At 52.6% G+C, this 20,668-nt stretch overlaps 2 protein-coding genes across 2 annotated transcripts in view; both read left to right on the forward strand.

The window, feature by feature from the left end:
* The first annotated feature begins 312 nt into the window (after positions 1–312).
* Positions 313–4,189, forward strand: LOC101624806 (chymotrypsinogen B2-like). The gene is made up of 7 exons (XM_012730464.1): positions 313–364; positions 1,915–2,018; positions 2,136–2,215; positions 2,294–2,372; positions 2,524–2,704; positions 3,503–3,636; positions 4,028–4,189. The coding sequence occupies exons 1-7, from the start codon at positions 313–315 to the stop codon at positions 4,187–4,189; spliced, it is 792 nt and encodes a 263-aa protein (XP_012585918.1).
* Positions 4,190–12,085: 7,896 nt separating this feature from the next.
* The window catches only part of LOC101625277 (transmembrane protease serine 9-like), a 20,556-nt gene continuing 11,973 nt past the window's right edge, over positions 12,086–20,668 (forward strand). Inside the window, exons 1-7 of the mRNA XM_012730465.1 lie at positions 12,086–12,137; positions 13,680–13,783; positions 13,898–13,977; positions 14,054–14,132; positions 14,323–14,503; positions 15,329–15,462; positions 15,862–15,979. Of these exons, the coding sequence (XP_012585919.1) occupies positions 12,086–12,137; positions 13,680–13,783; positions 13,898–13,977; positions 14,054–14,132; positions 14,323–14,503; positions 15,329–15,462; positions 15,862–15,979 (748 nt within the window). The remainder of the gene's footprint in view (positions 12,138–13,679; positions 13,784–13,897; positions 13,978–14,053; positions 14,133–14,322; positions 14,504–15,328; positions 15,463–15,861; positions 15,980–20,668) is intronic.

Genomic DNA, 20,668 nt, shown 5'->3' on the forward strand with positions numbered 1-20,668 from the left:
ACCTGGGCGAGGCTCCCTTAGATGAGTCTTTGATGAGCACCTGCCACCCCCATGATGGGCTCAGGGCCTCCAGGACCCACAGCTGGGAGTTTCCCCCAGGGGTTGCTGCACTGAAGGGTGATGGTTGGCCAGGCAATTTCCCTTTTCCCTGGTGCTGGGGTGACCCTGGCCGAGCCTGTCCAGGATGGGTTTGACCATGAGGAGGGGGCCCTCAGGTCAGGGAATGCCCAGAGGGCCACAGCATGACCTAGGGCCTCCAGAGGACATTAAAGGGACTGAAGAGCAGGCGGCCTCACCCTGCCTCACTGCACCATGGCCTTCCTCTGGCTTCTCTCCTGCTTCACCCTCACTGGGGCCTCCTTAGGTGAGTGTCACTTATCTGATGAATTTGCCAGGCATTTGGAGGAGGTGGGAGGCCCCAGTGGGCACATTAGGTCCCCTTTGGAGGACTGTGAAGTTCTGCTGGGTGAGGCCTGACGCATGAGACCCTCTCCTGCCTACTTGGCTTCACTCCAGACAGTTGATCTGAAATGCAGGAGGAGAGCGGCCCTTCTGGGATTGCTGAGCCTCACAGCTGTGCCATGTGTGGAGCAGAGCCTTCTGGGCCTCCGAAGAAGAGCCCAGGAGGTGGCTCAGGTGTGGCAGAGCGGACACATGAAAACACCCAGGGCCACCTCCTGTGGATTTTATTTTGTGTCATCATCACTTCTAATAGTTGACTTTACATAGACAAAGAAAAATACTAACATATCATGTATATGTGCTCAGGACTAGGAACAGATCCCTTTCCCAGATTTGCCCAGGGATCTCTCTGACCCCCACACCAGGCTCAGAGCCCCCTGCACCCTCCCTCTGCTGAGTCCCTGCCTGTCACTCTGTGCAGGCTTCACACACTCACCCCTGGGGCTCACCCAGAACAGCGGGCTCCGTGGGGGAGCCCCTCCCTGTACCCCCTCCCTGTGTTGTCACAGCTGCTGTCCCCACTGGGGTGAGACCTCAGGTCCCTTCCTGCACAGGGACCAGCCCCCTGCATTGCTAGGACGCGCCTGCAGGGGGCGCCGCTCACAGCGCCTGCCGGTGGTTTTATTCACATTACACAGAAAGATGTAGAGGTTGGCCTATTTGGAGACACCCCTGGGAGTAAGAGCCCAGGCCATGTGCCTGTTCCTAGCAGCAGGGCAGATGCTCTCTAGAGTGAGACTGGGGGGCTCCAGGTGTGGCCTGCCAATGGGAGGGGCTGGCCCTGCACCCCTCCTGCCTGTGGCCAAGTTCTCACACCCCTGGAGCTGCTCAGGATCCCGTGTCCTGACCCAGCAGACGTGTCTGCACATGCCAAGGGCCCTGCGTGCCCTCCTTGTTCTTGACAATCTTATTCCTTCTTTTCTATTTCCTTGATGTGTCTGTCCATAGCGGGGAGTCAAAGCCCTATCTTTTTAAATAATAAAAAATCGTCAATATTATGCAATGAAGGTTCCTAAAATTCTAGGCAGAGGGTCCTCAGTGTAAATGGGTACAAGTCACCTGCCACAGGACACTGAGAGAACTTCCAGTGACTAGTTCACTATTTTAATTGTGTAACTCATAAACAGAACAACATTTGGTTAGCTTGAATGTGAAGCGGCCATGTTTGCTCCCCATTTCTTGGGGAAAATGAGCCTGGGAGAGTCAGAGGAGGCAGTTTCCAGCAGGGATGTGTGTAGCAACCTGTGTCTGCTCCTCTGGCCTGCGGGACCCGGATGGAGCCGCCTGTCCCTCTGCATCCCTGGGGGTGACAGGCCAGCAGGCAGGGGTGTGTCTTCCAGTCTAGGTGCTGGGTGCCAGGAGGGAGTGTGGGTGGTGCTGTGCTGGCTGAGGGTGCAAGCAGGTTTCTGCAGACTCACTGGACTCCCCCCTCCCCTCCCCCTGTGACCCCAGGCTCTGGGGCCCCTGCCAGTGACCCGGAGCTGAGCATTACACCCAGGATCATCAATGGGATGAACGCTAGGCCTGGCTCTTGGCCCTGGCATGTGTCTCTGCAGGTGAGGGGAATCTGCTCCTAGTAGATCACACTGGGATACCAGCCTCAGAGTGAGTGGGTGCTACCCCGATAGTTGTGACTGATGTCCTGTCAGTATTGACAGTCACTTCTTCCACAGACTTCCTCTGGAATCATTTTCTGCGGGGGCTCCCTCATCAGCAAGTCCTGGGTGATCACCGCTGCCCACTGCAATGTCACGTGAGGCCAGGAAGGCCCTAGGGACAAGGTGGGGGGGGAGTGACCTCCCACTAATCCTTATCCACCTGCTCCCTCCAGGACGTCTGACCTGGTTGTTGGTGGCCAATATGACCTAAACTCACCTGAGGACAGCCGCCAGATCTTGAAGATTGCCCAGGTATTTCAGACCCAGAGAAACAACCCCAGGGCAGGTGGCGAGAATACCCTTAGATGCAGAGACAGGAGTCGCAGGTGGGCCTCATCCTTGTCACGAATGGGCTACCCAGAATTCATTTGTCTCCCCTTTTCCTCCTGGTCCTCACCCACAGATTTTTATTCACCCCAAATTCAACATGAACGCTGTCTACAGTGACATCGCCCTGCTGAAGCTGGAGGAGGCTGCTCACATCCACCGGACGGTGTCCCTGGTTCTCCTGCCCAGTGTTGATGACCACTTCCCTCCCGGGGCCCTGTGCTCTGTGCTGGGCTGGGGGGACACGCAGCTCAATAGTGAGTGACCGTGGCCTTGCAACTCAGGAGTTGAGTCTGGCATCTGGCTGCTGAACTCAAGCGGTACTCGTACGCCTCTGCTTTGTGGACTTACCCAGACATGAGCAGCGTCACACACGTGCCAGCTTCTTGACTACACCCACTTAATGAAAACCTGGCATACGTGCATGGACACAGGCCCATGGTTCCTTGAACTCTGAATTCTGCAGCCACAGCTATGTCCTAGCCTGTAGCCCCTTCCTGGTACCCTCCATGCATAAGTGTTTGGGCTTATAGCTGCCAGTTAGAATTGCCCGGGGGGGGGGCAGTCTCAGGGTCCCTCCTGGTGTCCCCTCCCCAGCCTGGCTCTGCTCCGTGATCTCATCCATGTCCTGAGTCCTTCTGCCCAGGCCAGGGCTATAGCCGCCACGAAGGGACAGCAGGGTGGAGCACCCTGTAAACCTCAGAGTGGGGTTTACATCGGAGGATGTCAGTTCCCTTCCCTGGGGAGAAAATGCTGCCCCTGAGTGCCCCACCCTCGGGCTGGCAGGCCCAGGCCACAGCAGGCTGTGCAGGCCGGGCTTGTGCCATCGCCTGTGCTTGTGGCAAAGCCAGAACAGCCTGGAGTGGAATCAGGACTGTGGACCTTTGATGCTTCTGCGGTCTATATGGTGCCGGGACTGGTCTTGGGCTCTGGGCCTATATTCAGAAGGGTGGTGCTGGGATAGCTGGGATAGCTGCACCTGGGTCTTTGTCTTATTGTACCAGATGGGACCAGGAGGAGGAGGGTCCAGACCTACCGTGGGCCTCTGTCTACAGGTGACAAGATTCCTGACACGCTGCAGCAGGCCTACGTGCCTCTCCTGTCCCTGTCCACGTGCAGGAAGTACTGGCCCAGGATCATCACCAAGTCTCTGATCTGCGCTGGACTCCAAGGTTCCTGTTCCTGCCGGGTATGTGTTGCTCACTGACTGCTCCCAGCCAGGCTGGACGGACACTCCTTGCCCCAGGCCCCATTTCCCCTTTCTTCGATGTGTGCCCTGAGAGCCAGGCCCAGTACTTACACACCCAGCAGAGCCACGCTCGGCCAGGCATGGGGTCTGTCCGTGGGGAGGTCCTCTCACAGCCACCTCCTGGGCTACATCCTAGCAGCTTTTGTACAGACTACAAGTCCCACTCCACCTCCCCGACACCGTAACGGGAGACAGAGCTGGGTGTCCATTTAATGGTGTTTCTGCTGGTGGGGTACAGGGCTCAGCCAGCCCTTGTGACAGGGCTAGACTGGAGCCTCCAGAGTTCATCTTCCGTGGTCAGACTTGCAGACAGGTCCTTCTCCTCCCACAGGGCGACTCTGGTGGCTCCCTCTCCTGCATGAAGAGTGGAGTCTGGACCCTCGTGGGCGTCATGTCCTTTGCTAGTAAAACCTGCCCCACCAACAAACCTATAGTGGCCACCCGTGTCAGCACATTCATACCCTGGGTTCAGAATGTCCTGGCTCACAACTGACTCCTGAACTTCTCCTTGCAGCGTCTTTTACCCCCAATAAAGTCCTTGTACAGGCCCTGAGTGCTTGTGTCTGTGACTGGGGAGGTGGCTGCAGTGCCCCTGTCCCCCACCAGGGGGCGGCGTGCCCCTCCCTTTCCAGCTCAGAGCCCAGAGCCCCTGTTTGTCAGGAGCTGAGGCCTTTGGGTCTGGGCCTCCCTGCTCAGGGGGTTCCTGGGGGAGAGTCCAGGACACCTGCTGCAGCCTCATTTCTCAGCCTAGTTCTGCAACTCTGGCTGCTGGTTTTACCCAAGGAGATCTGTGGAAGGCAGGAGTGCTCCAGGCCAGGCTATGAGTCCTCTTCCCAGTATGATGGGAACTGCTAGAAGGGTCACCCAGCAAGGCTTGTCTTTCTCTGTCTGGATTCCCTGCACAGCCCACCTCAGACCATCTGTGCTGTTTCTAATGTTTATGATAAACATCTCATAAGCTCACGCTGATATTCCCACGTTTACTCAGGGTGAAGGGCGTCTCTCCTAACTGGAAATAGAGCGCGTGGCCATGTTTTCAGTTATACATCAGGACTCTTCCTTACAAGGACACAGTGGATGATGCACTTAGAATACGCCATAGTGATGTCTGGCTTTACCCCTGGTGATGCTTGAGGCAGAGGTTTATACTGACATTCTCATCATGAATATACTAATATACTGGTAGCAGTTAAAATTGTTGATCTCTCATTTTCAAGACTGTTTCTTCTCATCCCCAGAGCGCCCTTATCCCCCTGCGTCCGGCTGGCTCAGGCCCTGTGTGCTGTGGTCAGTGGGTCCTGGAGTCCGTGTCTGTAGCCCATGGGACACCGGACTCCTCTGCAGCTTCGCAGGAGAGCTCAGGGGTCCTGTCACTGTGGACACTTTACTTCTTTGAGGGAAAATATTTAAGAATAGTATTCAACTAGAATCATTTTCTTTTGGTCGCTGGTTTTAGAAGTTCTTTGTATAGTCTGGTTTCTAAACACTAGGTCAATAATCTTCAACACTTCCTATCCTTTTGTTCCCTACATGGGTCTTCCATAGCCTGTAGGGACTCAGAAATTGTAAATGGCGATATATCCATGCTATTTTCCGTTTGTTGCTTAGGGGCGGTGAGAGGCTTCACCAGAGACATTGTGGGGAGCAGAATAGGCAGATGGACGGAGTACACTGCTGAGGAGAGGAGCGGGCGGGTCAGGAGAGGTCTGCTGCACCATGTGGTCACCTCTGGGGCTGGGGATCGAACTTGCTCTGAAGTGGCTGCAGCCTGCTTGCAGTCTGCTTGCTTCCTAACCTGTTGTGCCCCAGAGTTGTTTTCAAGCTGGCGATCACACTGGGTGGTCCTGACATCCTAACCATATTGATTCTTCCTGTCCATGGAAGTAGAAGTCTTTCCAGTCCTTTATACCTTACTTGTTTTTTTCTTGCAAAGTTAATGGCAGTGAGAGAGCAATGGTTACCTACACTGTATATGTTTCAGTGGCACAGGGTCACCCCTCTTTACACGAATGTCACCTTCCATGCCACCATCAAAGCCCAGTCACCCTCTGTGACCATCCACTGGGTTCCTGCCTACACAGGGTTTCTGTACCTTTCTGGTTCTGGATGGGAAGGGGGCTTGTATTGCTCCAAAGCACAGTAGCTGGGGGAGAGCCCGGCAGAGTCCCCAAACCCTTTAGAACCAAAAAAGGAGCAATGAAGATGAGGCTCCAGGCGTTTTTTATTAACCTCCAGGTGATTCCTGTGAGTGACCAGGTTGAAAGTCCCTGAGCTGGAGTCAGAACTCCTCGCCTGCTTGATCATGAAGAGGCCAGGCCTTCCCCTGGGTGTAGGGACCCCTGAGGGACACTAAAGGAAGATGTGTCCTTTCAAGTATTATCTCTGGACAGCTACCCAAGGCCAAGGAAACTGCCTCTGGGCCAGGAGCCTCTGGGCCACCTCTGGAAACAGCTCCAGGGAGGACAAGGAGCCTGCTGGAAGTCAGGGCTAACTTATAGGCTGTAGGTGGGCAGGGGCCTCTGCCGAATGCCTCCAATCCCTCATCCTGTCTCCTGTGTGCCCAAGGTCTGGGGTGTTTTTTTTTTAAAGATTTATTTTGTACAGAACTGGGGTACAGGCCAGAGGCTCAGGGGCGGCGAGAGGCTTCACCAGAGACAGAGAGGGGAACAGAACAGGCAGATCGACGAAGTACACTGCTGAGGGGAGCAGCACGCAGGTCAGGAGAGGTCTGCCGCGCCATGTGGTCTCCTCCGGGGCAGGCGGGAATCGAACTCATGCAGAAGTGGCTTTAGATTCTCAGTGCTGTGCTTTAACCCGCTGCGCCACCAGGGAGGGCCTTTACCTCGCCTTTTAAGGCATGAACTTAGGGCATGGACTTTAACCTTTTGGAATAAAAGTATTGTTATCTATCTAGTCCTATCTAGTCCTTCCCACACATTTTTAGGGCTGGTCATTTTCATGGGCTTCACTTCAACCTTTTTCTAATTTCCCTTCTAATCTTCTCTTTATGCATGATTTATTTAGAGTGTATAATTTATGACTCTATCATCTTTTTTCTGTGTTCTTGCTATGTGTCTATCTTAGCTTGGGTTTCACCTGGGCTACCAAAGACACCTTGTCGCGCAAGTGAAGGTGTTCGGGCTTTTACAGACTCTGGCTATCACCTGCAGCCTTGAATGCAAAGGATGGTCAGGAGGGTGGGCATGGGGCATGCATGTGTGATGGCAGACACCTGGAGTATGGTGTGGGCATGTGTAGTGGGCTTACCTGAGCCTAGAGCTGAGGTAATGAAGGTGGTACCACTCGAAGAAGGGCTACAGCAACCTGGCTATGAGAGGACAAGTGACATCTCCAAAGGAAGCCTGGGGAGGGGACAGAGATTCACATGGGTGGGGGGCATTGTCATACCCCTCTGGCTCTGTTCCCCCTGTACTATTGATAAACCTGTGGGGATTGTGTTAAGGGCCCCAAGAGGAAGGACGTCCTAAAGGAACTCTGCAGAGTCTTGCAGACTCCACCCCCTACTCCAGTGACTGGAAACTACAACTCCCAGCAGTACCAGGGAGAGAACTGCGAAGACCCAAGGGCGGAGCTACACAGCATTCTGGGACTTCGGGGGATAAATAGGGAGCAGTTTTCAATGGCTGGGGCTCGGGCAACAGCTCTCTAGGACCTTGTGACTGGTGGCTCTCAGTGTGTTACTGGAGTTCCAAGTCAGTGGAGCTGGTAGGATGTTCTAGTTACCTTGTATCTCTCTCTCTTTCCCTGGGTTGTTCCTTTTCCTTTTCCCTCTTTGTAAATAAACCCATTATCGACCCTTTTGTGTGTGCCTGCAGTACAGTTAAATTTTAAGTGTGCGGGTGAGGACCCACAATCAGGCAGCCCAGTTCACACTGGGTTGCCCGATAACACAAGATTCTCTCTCTCTCTCTCTCTCTTTTTTTTTTTAAAGATTTATTTGTGCATACAGAACTGGGGTACAGGCCAGAGGCTCAGGGGCGGTGAGAGGCTTCACCAGAGAAACAGTGGGGAGCAGAACAGGCCGAGTGACGAAGTACACTGCTGAGGGGAGCAGCGGGCGGGTCAGGAGAGGTCTGCCACGCCATGTGGATCTTCTCTGGGGCGGGCGGGAATCATACTCATGCAGAAGTGGCTTTTGCTTCTTAGTGCTGTGCTTTAACCCGCTGCGCCACTAGGGAGGGCCAAGGTTCTCTTTTTTAAGCTGCTAGAACTGATGGTGACTCTACTTAGCCTGGGTTGGTTGCAAAACACACCCTCTTTCATAATCAAAGCTGCGGCTGTAATGGAGGATGAGAAAGGAAACCGAGGGAAGGAGGCATCCAGTGGTCAGAAGGTGGCTCGCACAGGCCAGAGGCTGGAGGTGGAAGTCGAAACCATTAAGAGCCATTCAACTAGCTGTAGAAAAGTAGAGTACCCCAAGGTGCAGGCTGAGGTGCAGACCAGGTGGAGGTCTGGAGGTTGAGGGCCATGGTGGAAGAATCACTGGTCCTTCCGAACTGACCTAGTTAAACCACATACAGAAAAAATCCTTAGAGTCCAACGCTAGAAATAATGAATTTAACGGCCGTTACCAATCTCCCATGGGGCTAAGTGCCTTCCAAAGAAAAGTAGAGAGTAGGTGCAATTTCTGAGCTGGTTAATGGCAGCAGCGCACCTGCCGGCTGGAACAGGCAGCTTCTCTTCCAACGAACCGCACCGTCCAGGGGCAGCTCTTTCTGCTGCTGTGTCCCAGCAAGCGTGCCTGGCTTCCCTCCCCTTTGTATAATAAACCTGCCCTTAGGAGTCTAACTAAACATCTCTGCCTCATCTGGAAGCCTGCTGTGTGCTGCCGAAAGGGAGCTCTGATGAAACTTTCCTTAGAGGTAATCTGGGACCCAGCTCTCTGAACCCAACACCTCTCTAAAGGGACACCAGCGTGAGATTCTCGTGAGGGTTTAAGTCGCTAGTAACGAGAACCATCAGGAACCTAGAAACATGGCAAGTTTATTCCTACAGGTCCTGAGGAGACAGGACAGCCTGGGGCCACACAGGCAGGGGTGTCGGGTGGGGTAGACAGCACAGTGACACTGGGGTTCTGCTGTCTGGGGGGTGTCGGTAGGGCCTATGTTCTCCTAATTTTAAAACATAGGGTGGAAATAACATTGTAGGAAGGAAAAAGAAGTGAACAGAAGGTGCTTTTTCCTAAGTTTTTGAGATCTGGAATACAAAGGTAAGTGGGTGGTAGCGCCCAAGTCTCATCGAGTCCTGATGTTGCTGGAAAATTCCAGATTCTTTCTGCCTGCCACAGTTGTTGAAATCAAAAGACAGAGGCCTGGAGCTGAATCTTTAACAGGTGCTTTAATTAGATCAGCAAGCCAATAAGAATGGTTGAACTGCAGGCTCCAGAGAAAACCTTCTACTACCTCATCTTGAACAGGCTGCTTTATAGTAAGTTAGACAGAGGCAGCTAGATATCTGTGAACGGTCTTCTCTCCAGGCACTTGACTTCTGGGGCTTTTATGGTACTCCCTCTCCCTGACCTCTCCCTCTCCACTAGCATCTGGATATAGGCCCCTGCACCCCAGGGTGGCTCTGTCTCTGACGGAAATGGTTTCCAGCACTCTCCCAGCCCTCCTGGGCTGGAAAGTTAACTCAGCACAAACAGGTCACCAGAGAGTTAGTGCATGTGTGCAGATTCCTAACCTGGGTGTGGAGCCCTGCGCACCCCCTTTCTGCCCCTGTCACTGAGGCTGATGAGGATTGGTCTCCAGAAACTGCCTTTGAAGGGCATCTCTGGCATTCAAGCTACTGAAGTTACCGGCTGTCCACAATTGGCAGCCCAAGCATCCGGGTCAGGTGTTTTGCAATCTTTTGCCTTCTAGCTGTCCACGACAGTACTCTTTGGTGACTGATGTTCTGCCGCCACAAGCTAAGGTTTGATGGTCAATGAGATGAAACAAGGTTAGGAATGCCAGGTCTTCAAAGACGTGACTGGAGGAAGCTTTGTGTAGGAGGCTATATAGTTTTCTTTTGGTTTGAGGGGACATTTAACTTTATTGTCTGTATATTCCTTCCCACACATTTTTAGGGTTGATGTTTTCATGGGCTTCCCTTCAACATTTTTCTAATTTCCCTTCTAATTTTCTCTTTATCCATAATTTATTGTTTAATTTATGAACATATCATCTTAACTTCCTAGAGCAGGTCGGAGGATCTGCACTCTAGTGGGGGGCAGCAAAGATGGGTAAGCCTGGAATTGGTGTGTCCCAGATTCCTGGAGTGAGGTGCTCTAGTCAATTGGCAGAAGAGTGAGACCCATGGCTCCTGTACCCTCCCTGTTTTCCACAGCAGTGCCTGAGAGGGCCAGCAGCGGCTGTGGAGACTGTCATGGGAGACTGGCTTGGTTTGGTCCAGTGTCCTGTACTAACTGTGGGGTTGATCAGGAAGACAAGACCAAAAATGAGGGTGCAAGCATGTGGCCTGGGAGTGAGCAGGGCGTCCTGGCTCAGGTTGGCCACGAGTCCCATGGAGGAGGACAGTCGACCACACAGTCAGTCCACAGATTTGGTGTAAGGCAGAGGAAGAGGCCCCATATCCACCAAGAATTGAATAGTTGTCTGTCACTTCTAGGGTCACCTGAGCCTCATCTATAGACATGTAAAGAAGGGGCTTGTTTCTCTTTGGGACCCCTTCAAAAAAGTTTTCCACACCACGTTCTTCATAGGTACATGGTAAGAGGCAGCTGATGGCCTTTCTGTCTTCCCACGCAGCCCATGGTTTAGGTCTTTAAAATATTCCCAATATTGGGCTCTCCCTGGTGGCACAATGGGTTAATGCACAGTATTATGAAGCTCTCCGAAGCCACTGCAGCACAAGTTCGATCCCCGACCAGGGAGCTGATCCACATGGCACAGCAGACCTCTCCTGACCCACCCGCTGCTCCCCTCAGCAGTGTGCTTCGTTGTTCTGCTCCCCACTCTGTCTCTGGTGAATCCTCTCACCACCTCTGCACCTCTGGCCTGTACCCCAGTTCTGTATGCATAAGTAAATACATCTTAAAAAAAAACAAACCAAAAAAACAGGATTCCATCATTGGTACCAGGTGCCTTTTTTGTCCTGATCCAGGAGGTCTCTGGGATTCTCAGCTCATTAAGTGTTACCAGCTATTAACTGCAAATAATAGCTCCATGGTAGTTAGAGAAAGTTTTCTGCTAATTCAATTGTGATTCCATCCCTCATCCTGGGAATGATTTCCTGGCCCCTGGTGACTGTGTGGTGGGAAAGACGGAGATCATTGCAGCTTTTTCAGTCCTTAACTGTATTTATACCACACAGAGTGAGGGTTTCTGGCCTCTATGAACGTCCAGGCATCATAGCTGGGTGAGTAGACTAGTCTGGGGTGTCCTGACTGATGACTGGATTAGCAAAAGAGATCATTGACTCTTGGGCTCATCAACTTCATCTCCATGTTTCCTTTATCCGTTCAAGTCTCTCAAATTGCCTGCTAGGCTAGGAGTGTGGGCCTAGTGTAAAATTTAAATGAAATGACCACAGTTAGCAGCAAATGATGATTATTTTTATGGGAAATGAACAAGATTCACAGCATGTAAAACTGTCATATGTCCCAAGGAAGAGAACCAGGTGGTCCCACCCTCAGTCCCCTGAAATGGGGCAGAGTTGGCCTTCCCCAAGGGTGGGGTCTGGGCTCTAGGAGTCTCTGGTGAGTCCTCCAATTCCCCACACTTCTGGCCTATACCCCAGTCCTTGTATGCATAAATAAATAAAAATAAAATTTTAAAACAACAAAGATCGCCTGGAAAACCCCCAAAAGTTTATATATAGATTTTTCAGTTATTTTGTGAATTCTCAAGAAAGGAGGACTGAGATTCACCTATTGAGGTACTTATTGTCTTGCCTCCTGCACTCCAGAGCTGTCTGGCCTGGTTCCAAGGCCCTTTCCTGAGGGGCTGGGCCTGCGTGTGTCGCTGGCCTCAGGGAGTTTCTCTGAGCAGGTAGAGAAGCAGCCTGGGGTCCGGGCTCTGGGGGCTGTTGTGCAATTGAGTGCTGGGTGCTGAGCTCTGGGTGCCCCAGACACCTGGGTGAGGGTCCCTTAGATGAGTCTTTGCCACCCCCATGATGGCGCCAGGGCCTGCGGGGCCCACAGCTGGGAGCTTCCCCCAGGGGTTGCCGGGCTGATGGGTGACTGTGAGCCAGGCAGTTGCCCTTTTCCCTGGTGCTGAGTGATCTGGGTTGAGCTTATGCAGGGTGGGTTTGACCATGGGAGGGGGCGCTCAGGTCAGGGAGGCCCAGAGGGCCTGGGTGGGACAGGCTATATCCCTATATAAAAAAGGCCCAGAGCAGGCGGCCCCATTCTCCCTGACTGAGCACCATGGCCTTGCTGGGGCTTCTCTCCTGCGTCACCCTCATAGGCATCTCCTTTGGTGAGTGTTACGGTCTGAGTCATTGGCCAGGTCTGGGAGAAGAATGCAGGGGAAGGCCTTGAGGTGTGAGAGGCATCACATCAAGCCCAAACTGGAAAAATGAGGGGTTCTGTAGGGGGTAAGCCTTTGTGTCTAGCCCAAGAGGGACTTTCAAACCCTGTCTGAGCCCTCACAGCCATGCCAGGTGTGAGGTCGAATGTCAGGGACTCAGAGGAAGGACCTCAGGTTTGGTCAGAGGGTTAGTAAGGGTGATCCAGGTGACCATCAAAATTTCTTTTCTCAGGGAATTTATTTAGTGGCTGACAGTTAAGATTTTGTTTTCAAAAAACAAAAGAGAGAGAAAGTAGTACCACATTGTGTAACTGTGCTCTGGATTTAGCAAATATTACCATTCTCAGATTTCCTGTAATTTTTTTTTCTTTTTTTCTTTGAAGTCCACACCAGGCTCAGCACCTCCCTGTCCCTCCCCTCCCTGGGAAGGGGCCTCTGCTGAGTCCCTGCCTATCACTCTGTGCAGGCTTCATACACTCACCCCTTGGGGCTCACCCAGAACTGCGGGCCCCATGGGGGAGCCCCTCCCTGAGTCCCCTCCCTGTGCCTGTCATAGCTCTGTCCCCAATGGGGTGAGACCTCAGGTCCCTCCCTGCACAGGGACCAGCCTTCTGCATTGCTAGGACGCGCCTGCAGGGGGCGCTGCTCACAGCGCCTGCTGGTGGTTTTCTGTTCTTATGAGAAAGATGAGGAGGACATGTTTGGAGTCTCCAGCTTGAGGGAGTGGCTGGGCCATGTCCCTGGCCCCAGGAGGGGCAGGGGCTGTCTGGAGCAAGGCCTGAGGGACCCTGGGGGTGCCTTGCTATGGGAGGGGCTGGCCCTGCCCCCCATTTCTTCCTTTGGCCAAGTTCTGGGACCTGCTGGGAATCCTGTGTCCTGACCCAGCAAATCTGTCTGCACATGTTGAGGGCTCCTTGTTCTGGACAGTCTTACTCATTGTTTTCAGTTCCTTCATGTGTCTGTCCATGGTGGCGTCAAAGTCCTATCTTTTAAAATAATTAAGAAACTTCAGTTATGCAATGAAGGGTTCCTGAAATTCCGGGCAGAGGATCCTCGTAAATGGTACAGGTCACACCCCACCAGAAAATTGTTAGGGGGGTTTCCACTGACTTTGTGGTTCACTAAGTTTTATTCTGTACCTCGTAGCCACTGCTTTGGGTAAGTTTTAGTGTGAGGTGAGAGGTGTTTGCTTCCCATTTCTTGGAGAAAATGAGCCTGGGAGAATGAGAGGGGGCTGAGGTTCCAGCAGGGATAGTTGGGTGTCTCAGGGATTCCTCAGCCTGAGTCTGCTCCTCTGGCCAGGAGGACCCAGATGGAGCCGCCTGTCCCTCTGCATCCCTGGGGGGTGACAGGCCAGCAGGCAGGGGTGTGTCTTCCAGTCTAGGTGCTGGGAGCCAGGAGGGAGTGTGGGTGGTGCTGTGCTGGCTGAGGGTGCAGCAGGTTTCTGCAGACTGACTGCACCTCCCCCTCCCCACTGCCCCATGACCCCAGGCTCTGGGGCCCCTGCCAGTGACCCGGAGCTGAACATTATACCCAGGATCATCAATGGGGTGGACGCTCATCCTGGTGCCTGGCCCTGGAACGTGATGCTTCAGGTGAGGGGAGTCTGCATCTGAGTGGGGTGACATGAGGTAGCAGCTACAGGCAGAAGCTGCTTCGCAGACATTTGTGACTGTTTTCCTGCCAGTATGTACTTTCTCTTCCTACAGACTCGTACCGGAAAACTTCTTGGTGGGGGCTCCCTGATCAATGAGAACTGGGTGGTCACTGCCGCCTACTGCAAAGTCACGTGAGGCCAGGAGTGTCCTAGGGACAAGGGAAGGGAGTGGCCTCCGACTAAATCCTTACCCACCTGTTCCTTCCAGGACATCTGACCAGGTCGTGGCTGGGATATTTGACAGGAGCGCCGGTGAGAGTGACATCCAGATCCTGAATATTTCCCAGGTATTGGGACTCTGCGGGGCTGCCCTGGGGGCATTGAGGGTTTAGGGCAGGAGCGGAGAAGCCTTTCAGCTGCAGAGATGGGAGCCAGGAGACGGGCCTAGTTCTCTCCTGTTCGCCATTCTTCTTTGTTTTCTAAAGGAGCCACCCAGAATTTATGTGTCTCATCTTTTCCTTCTGTCTCAACCCCTAGATTTTTAGACACCCCAAGTTCAACGTGTGGCATATACGCAATGACATTGCCCTGCTGAAGCTCGCCACGCCTGCTGTCTTCCGCAAGAACGTTGCCCCTATTTTCCTGCCCAGAGTTTCTGACATCTTCCCTTCTAGGACAATGTGTACCATTATGGGCTGGGGGGAAACCCAAACTAATGGTGAGTGACCATGGTCTTCCCACTCAGGACTCAAACAGCAAGAAGGACCTGGATGGCTCTGCTTTGTGGGTTTGCCTGAACTTGAGCAGTGTCTTAGATGTGTCTGAATCTTGACAACCGCCTCTTACTGACAACCTAGGAAACACCTGGGCCCGAGGTCAGGCTGTGCTTCACCTGGCTGGTTCCGCAGCCACAGTCCATTCCCAGCAGGCCCTGCACCACTAACCCTGGCTGCCCGTCCTTGGTCTCACCAGACGTGACTGGGGTAGTCAGCTGCCATTGACCCTGGTTGATGCCAGGCCTCCAGAGTGGGTATAGGGCCCTGAGAAGTCAGTCCAGTGTTCCTTCCGTGGTGTGGCACTCGAATACATATTATTTCTAGTATCCTGAGTTTGTCTTCCCGGCCTGGGTTGCAAGGCCAGTTCTTTCCAGGGAAACAGCAGGCAGGAAGAGGCAGCATGAGGGAACCTGATGTCACCCTGAATTGGATCTCCACAGAGGGATGTCATCCCCTTCCCTGGGGTGGAAATCTTTGTCCTTCTGCCCTCCACTCCGGGCTGGCAGGACCCAGGCCACACCAGGCTGGGCAGGGAGGGTTGGTTTCATTAACTGTTCGTAGAGCAGAGTCGGTCCCCCCTGGAGAAAAGTCAGCAGGGCCGTGGGCTTTGAGGCTTCTCTGGTCTGAATGTAAGGGCTCTGATCTTAGATTTTGGTGCTATGTCAGAGTGGGGACCTGGGAAGTCTGCACTTGGGGCTTGCGGTTTCCTCCCCACTGAATGGACTAGGAGGATAAGATCCTAACCCACCCTGGGCCTCTGTCTATAGCCACCAAGTTCCCTGACAAGCTGCAGCAGGCCACTGTGTCTCTGATGTCCCCCGCTGAGTGCAGGAGGTACTGGCCCCAGCTCCAGATCCGCACCATGATCTGTGCTGGATTCACGGGTGCCAGCTCCCACAATGTATGTAACACCCTAACACAGCCCCCACTGACTGCCTCCCTAATCTGGCTGGGGGGGTTCCTCCGGGCCCCAGCTCCTGGCACCCTGTTCACTGGGTGTGTGTCCTTGGAGATGGCTACCACCAAGCCACTCCATTGCAGATAATGCGTCCAGGCATGGGGTGCTGCCCGGGGGTGCAGCTCTCAAGGCGATCCTCTGGGTTAGATATTTCCTGCTGATTTACAGACCCCGGGTCCACTCCCACCTCCCCTGTCACCAAATCTGGTTCTGAAGTAGCCACCACTGAAATGTGTTTCAGTGCTGGAATCGGGGCCCATGTGGGATTTCTCCATCCCAATGAATGGGTCAGGGAAGGGCATGTGAGGGTTCTGCCAACCTTGTCATTTCTCCCTCCCTCAGGGTGACTCTGGTGGTTCCATGGTCTGCCAGAAGAATGGACACTGGATGCTGGTGGGCATCTTGTCATTTGACAGTGGAAACTGCCCTGCTTGCAAGCCCTTGGTGGCCACCCGTGTCAGTGCATTCGTATTCTGGATTGAAAAGATAATGCTACGAAACACTTACCTGGAGCCCCCACCAACCCACTTTTATTCCCAATAAAAGCCTCTGTACAGGAGACCTGACTGCTTGCATGCCCGTGACTGGGGAGGCGGTGGGCCCCTCCCTTTCCAGGATGCAGAGTCCCAGCTGCCCCTTTTCTCAGGGAGCTGGGGCCTTGGGCCTGGGCCTCCCTGCTCAGGGCACAGGGAGTGTCCAGGACACCTCCTGCAGCCACATTGCTCAGCCTGGTTTCAGCGCCTTTGGTATCTGAGTGTGGTCCGAACAGCTTTGTGGGCAGGAGGACTGCAGGCCAGGTATGCAGGCCTCCTCCCTGCAGGTGGTCCCTGAGATAGACAGGGCCTCCCAGCAGGCTTGTCCTACCCCACATGCTCTAGGCACCTTTCTCTGCCTTGAGCCCCCTGCATACACCAATTAAGACCTTCAAAGTAACCTCTACCATTCCCTGTTTCTCCCCAGATCATGCAAAACTCACTGTACATGAGTAGCTGGAAAATCTCCCTCTGAGGGCATAAGGTGGGCCCCTTGTCCTGTGAACTGCCCCCTGTGTTTTCTGATTGTCTGTTATTAGGAAGATAGAACTATACACATGATAGACTCATGTCAATAATCCCACACCAGCTGTAGGGCTGGTCTCTGTGAGCACCACGGACTTGAGACCAGCGTGAGGCTTGAACCTTCATTCTATGTGGTTTGTAAATGGAAAACTCACTTAATATTATTTCTAACTTATTACCAGGAAAATTTCCATAAGAGAGGTGTGTCCTCCTGTGCTCTTGACCCTGTACAGTGTGTAGAACGTGCCGGGGAGTCGCACTCTGTTCACAACTCCCATTACTGAATTTTTTGAGATAATTTACTTGCTTCCTTCGATCATTCAAGGAGATGCAATTTGTTCAGTTTTTGTATTTCAGAATCATTCAAAGTATGTATCAAAAGGGTTGTTTCAATAACTGGTCATGATGACCCTACATGAAGCTGAGTTGCCTGTGACCAAGGGGCCCGTCCATGCTGCTGGGACATTGGTGTGGCCACGTGGGTTCCGAGCTCCCCCTCTGTCTGGCCCCACAGGACCCCCAGACCTGAACCCGCAGGTTCTCAAGACCCCCGCCAACTGGGTGGGAGGAGGCATGTCCTCCAGGGCTGGGCGGGGCCTCGCTCAGGTGTGCCCGCTGTGCGCCTGCGCGGGGCGGAGCAAGTGCCTTACTGACAGGTCATTTTCACAGCCAAGGTCCAGTGGCTCACGCTGATATTCGCGCGTTTACTCAGGAAGAAGGGTGTCTCTCCTACTGGAAATGCAGAGCATGGCCATGCTTTCAATTCTACATTAGATCTCATTTCAAGGACAAGCAATGATGGACTTAGAATACACCATAGTGATGTATTACTTTAGTGATTATTTGCTTTTGAGTTTGGTTAATAACATCATCATGAATAAGTGAAAACAGTTAATATTTTGTTGCTCTCCCCATTTTTAAAGAAGATTTATTTATTTATTTATGCATACAGAACTGGGGTGCAGGCCAGAGGTGCAGCGGCGGTGAGAGGATTCACCAGAGACAGAGTGGGGAGCAGAATAGGCAAGATCGTCGAAGTACACTGATGAGGGGAGCAGCGGGCGGGTCAGGAGAGGTCTGCTGTGCCACGTGAGCTGGGAATCACCTCGGGGGCCGGGAGTTGAACTCGCACTTAAGCGGCTGTGGTCAGTTTGCAGTGCTGCGTCTTGACCCATTGCGCCACAAGGGAGGCCCCTCCTCTCCCCGTTTTAAACAGTGCCCCCACATCCCCAGAGTGCCCTGACACCTGACTCCCTTGTCCCCCTGCGTATGGCTGGCTCAGGCCCCTGTGTGCTGCGGTCAGCCCCGGTGTCCGTGTCTCTGCGGCCTGACTCCTCCTCTGTGGGCGTCTCAGGAAAGTCACGGGGTCCTGTCATTGTTGACCAATTATAATATATATTTAAACAAAAATATTCAAGAACTCTACTCAAATAGCTGTAAATTATATGATTCCCCTTATCGTGTTAAATTGTGGAAGTTTTGTACAGTCTGGATTCCTATATCTATCAAAATATGACTTGAGAAATTTTCATCCTTTCGTGTTCTGTGCCAATCCTTCAGTGACGATGTCTCTGAATGCTCAGAAATTTTAAATGTTGATATGTCCACATTATTTTCCTTTTGTTGCTTATCCTTTTAATGTCTTATGGAACTTTGATCAGAGCTGTTTTCAAGGTGGAGAATGACCGGGTATTATTAACATCCCAAGCATATTAAGTGTTTCTGTTTGTGGATGGAAGTCTTCCTTTCCTATAGTCCTATTTTGGTTGTTTATAAAAAATTATTTCATTGAGCTAGCAATGGTTAACTACACTGTATACTTCTTAGAGGTATCTGATCACCCCTCTTTAGATTAATTATACCACAGTGTGCCACTGTCAGAGTCTTAGTAACACTCTATCACAGTCCAATGGTGCCTTAAGCACTCCACTCCCCACTCCCACCTGCATCCTTGTTGGCTGATTCTCGTAGTCAGAAAACCAGCATTTGATGGGATGTGGCTTGAAATCTCTGCCCCAAGTGACCTCCAAGTCCCTGTGAGGTTCTGTGGGGGCAGCCGAGGACCCAGGCTCCCGTGGTCTGGCTGGGTCTGCAGCGTCCACAGTCCTGGGAGTGCGTCCTGCACACAGGGGAGAGGCCAATGGCGCCAGGGCCTGAGCCCAGGATGTGAGGGGAGCCAGACCCCAAGCTCATCACTGCCCCTGCACCTGCTCAGGCCTGGGGACCCACCCAGAGGCCCAGGGGTTATGGTGGGCTTGGTGGGTGTCCCTGTCCCCCTGGGCTCCTGCCCCACAGGGTGTCTGCCCCTGTCCTGTGGCCCAGGGCACCTGTCTGTCTGGGGGGCAGGGCGGCCTCTGCTGCCCCAAAGCACAGGCCTGGGGAGAACCCGGCACATCCAATTAAGGATTAATGAAGGGGAAGCCCAAGGCTGGTTCCCCAAAGCTCCAGGTTGCCAGGGACCTGCCCCAACTTTTGTTACGGGTCGTGAAAAGAGCAGAGAAAGCGTCGGTGCTGAGGTTCTGTAAGAGAAAATGAGAGACAGCACACCCTAAAGCTTGGAGAAACTGCTCTGTTTATTGCGCGGACAGCAGGGTTTTTTTTTTTTTTTAAAGACTTATTTATTTATTCATATAGAGCTGGGGTACAGGCCAGAGATGAGGAGGGTGAGAGGATTCACCAGAGACAGAGAGGGGAGCAGAACAGGCAGATCGACGAAGTGCGCTGCTGAGGGGAGCAGCAGGCGGGTCAGGAGAGGTCTGCCGCGCCATGTGGTCACCTCTGGGACAGGTGGGAGAGGCCTGCTGTGCCATGTGGGTCACCTCCCTGGCTGGGGATCTAACTTGTGCTGCAGTAGCTACAGAGAGCATAGGGCTACATCTTAACCCCTTGCACCACCAGGGAGGCCCCTGGCCTAACTTATTTTAAAACATTATTGTGTCCTCTTGTGTGCACAATCTTTCAGTGTTCCATGAACATTCATGAAGTATATCACCCTCTCAAAAATGGTTTGCTCTTGACCCTTCCTGGTGGTGCAGCGGATTAAAGCACAGCACTGAGAAACTAAAGCCACTTCCTCATGAGTTCGATTCCCGCCTGCCCCGGAGGAGATCCACATGCAGAAGTGGCTTAAACTTCCTAGTGCTGTGCTTTAACCCACTGCGCCACCAGGGAGGGCCCCAGCAGGGTTTTTATATGGTAATATTTGGCATTGTTACTCAATACCCATCATATCCACATATTTTGATCATACAGAATAGCAATATGAAGCATTACATGATTAATTACACTTCTGGGAAAGGCGGCGAAACTTTACAGTCCTATTTACCATATCAGGGTACTAATTTATAATTAATCATATCTCCGAAAGCCATACTCAATTCATTAGAGACATCACTATAGAAAGCAGTTACTTATTACCTAAGAAACATTTAGTTTCTAAATGGAACTAAACTTACAAAGGTCAATATTGTTTCTTCATGGGAGAGTCACTTTAGTCTTGGCTTACTAAGCAATGGATTCTTGTGGCCTAACAAGTCAAGTAGTTACAGGTCTTAATTCTTTTAGCAAGGCAGGAGTGGAGGCAGTGCACCTGTTCACCTAGAAGGGCACTTCCTTGAAGCCAGCTTCCCCCATTCTTGCGAGCAGCCTGTGGCCAGATGGAGCGAGTGTGGATACTAGGTGCAACACCAGGTCATTCCCGTGAGTGATCGCTTGAAAGACCCTGAGCCGGAGTCAGAACGCCTTGCCTGCTTGGAGATGAAGAGGCCTGCCCTCCCCCTGGATGGAGGGACCCCGGGGGGGCACTAAAGGGAACAGTGTCCTTTCAACTGGGGCCACCCGGAGGCAGAGTATCCCTGACAAGGAACCAGCCCATGAGCCTCTGGGCCTTTGGTGTTAACAGCTGTCAGGGAGGACAAGGGGCTCTACCAAGGAACTTGCTGGAAGGCAGGGAATTGTTAATCTAGGTTTGTGTGGCAAGGAGTCACACACCTCCTTGCTGGATATCTCACATTCCTGTCGCTGTGCTCACATGATTTTCTGCTTCTGTCTTCAGTAGGTAATCCTGCCCTTTGGTTGCTTTTTTTTTTTTT

Source organism: Condylura cristata, unplaced genomic scaffold (assembly GCF_000260355.1).
Source record: "Condylura cristata isolate star-nosed mole 26May11 unplaced genomic scaffold, ConCri1.0 scaffold00028, whole genome shotgun sequence".
Classification (NCBI taxonomy): Eukaryota; Metazoa; Chordata; class Mammalia; order Eulipotyphla; family Talpidae; genus Condylura; species Condylura cristata.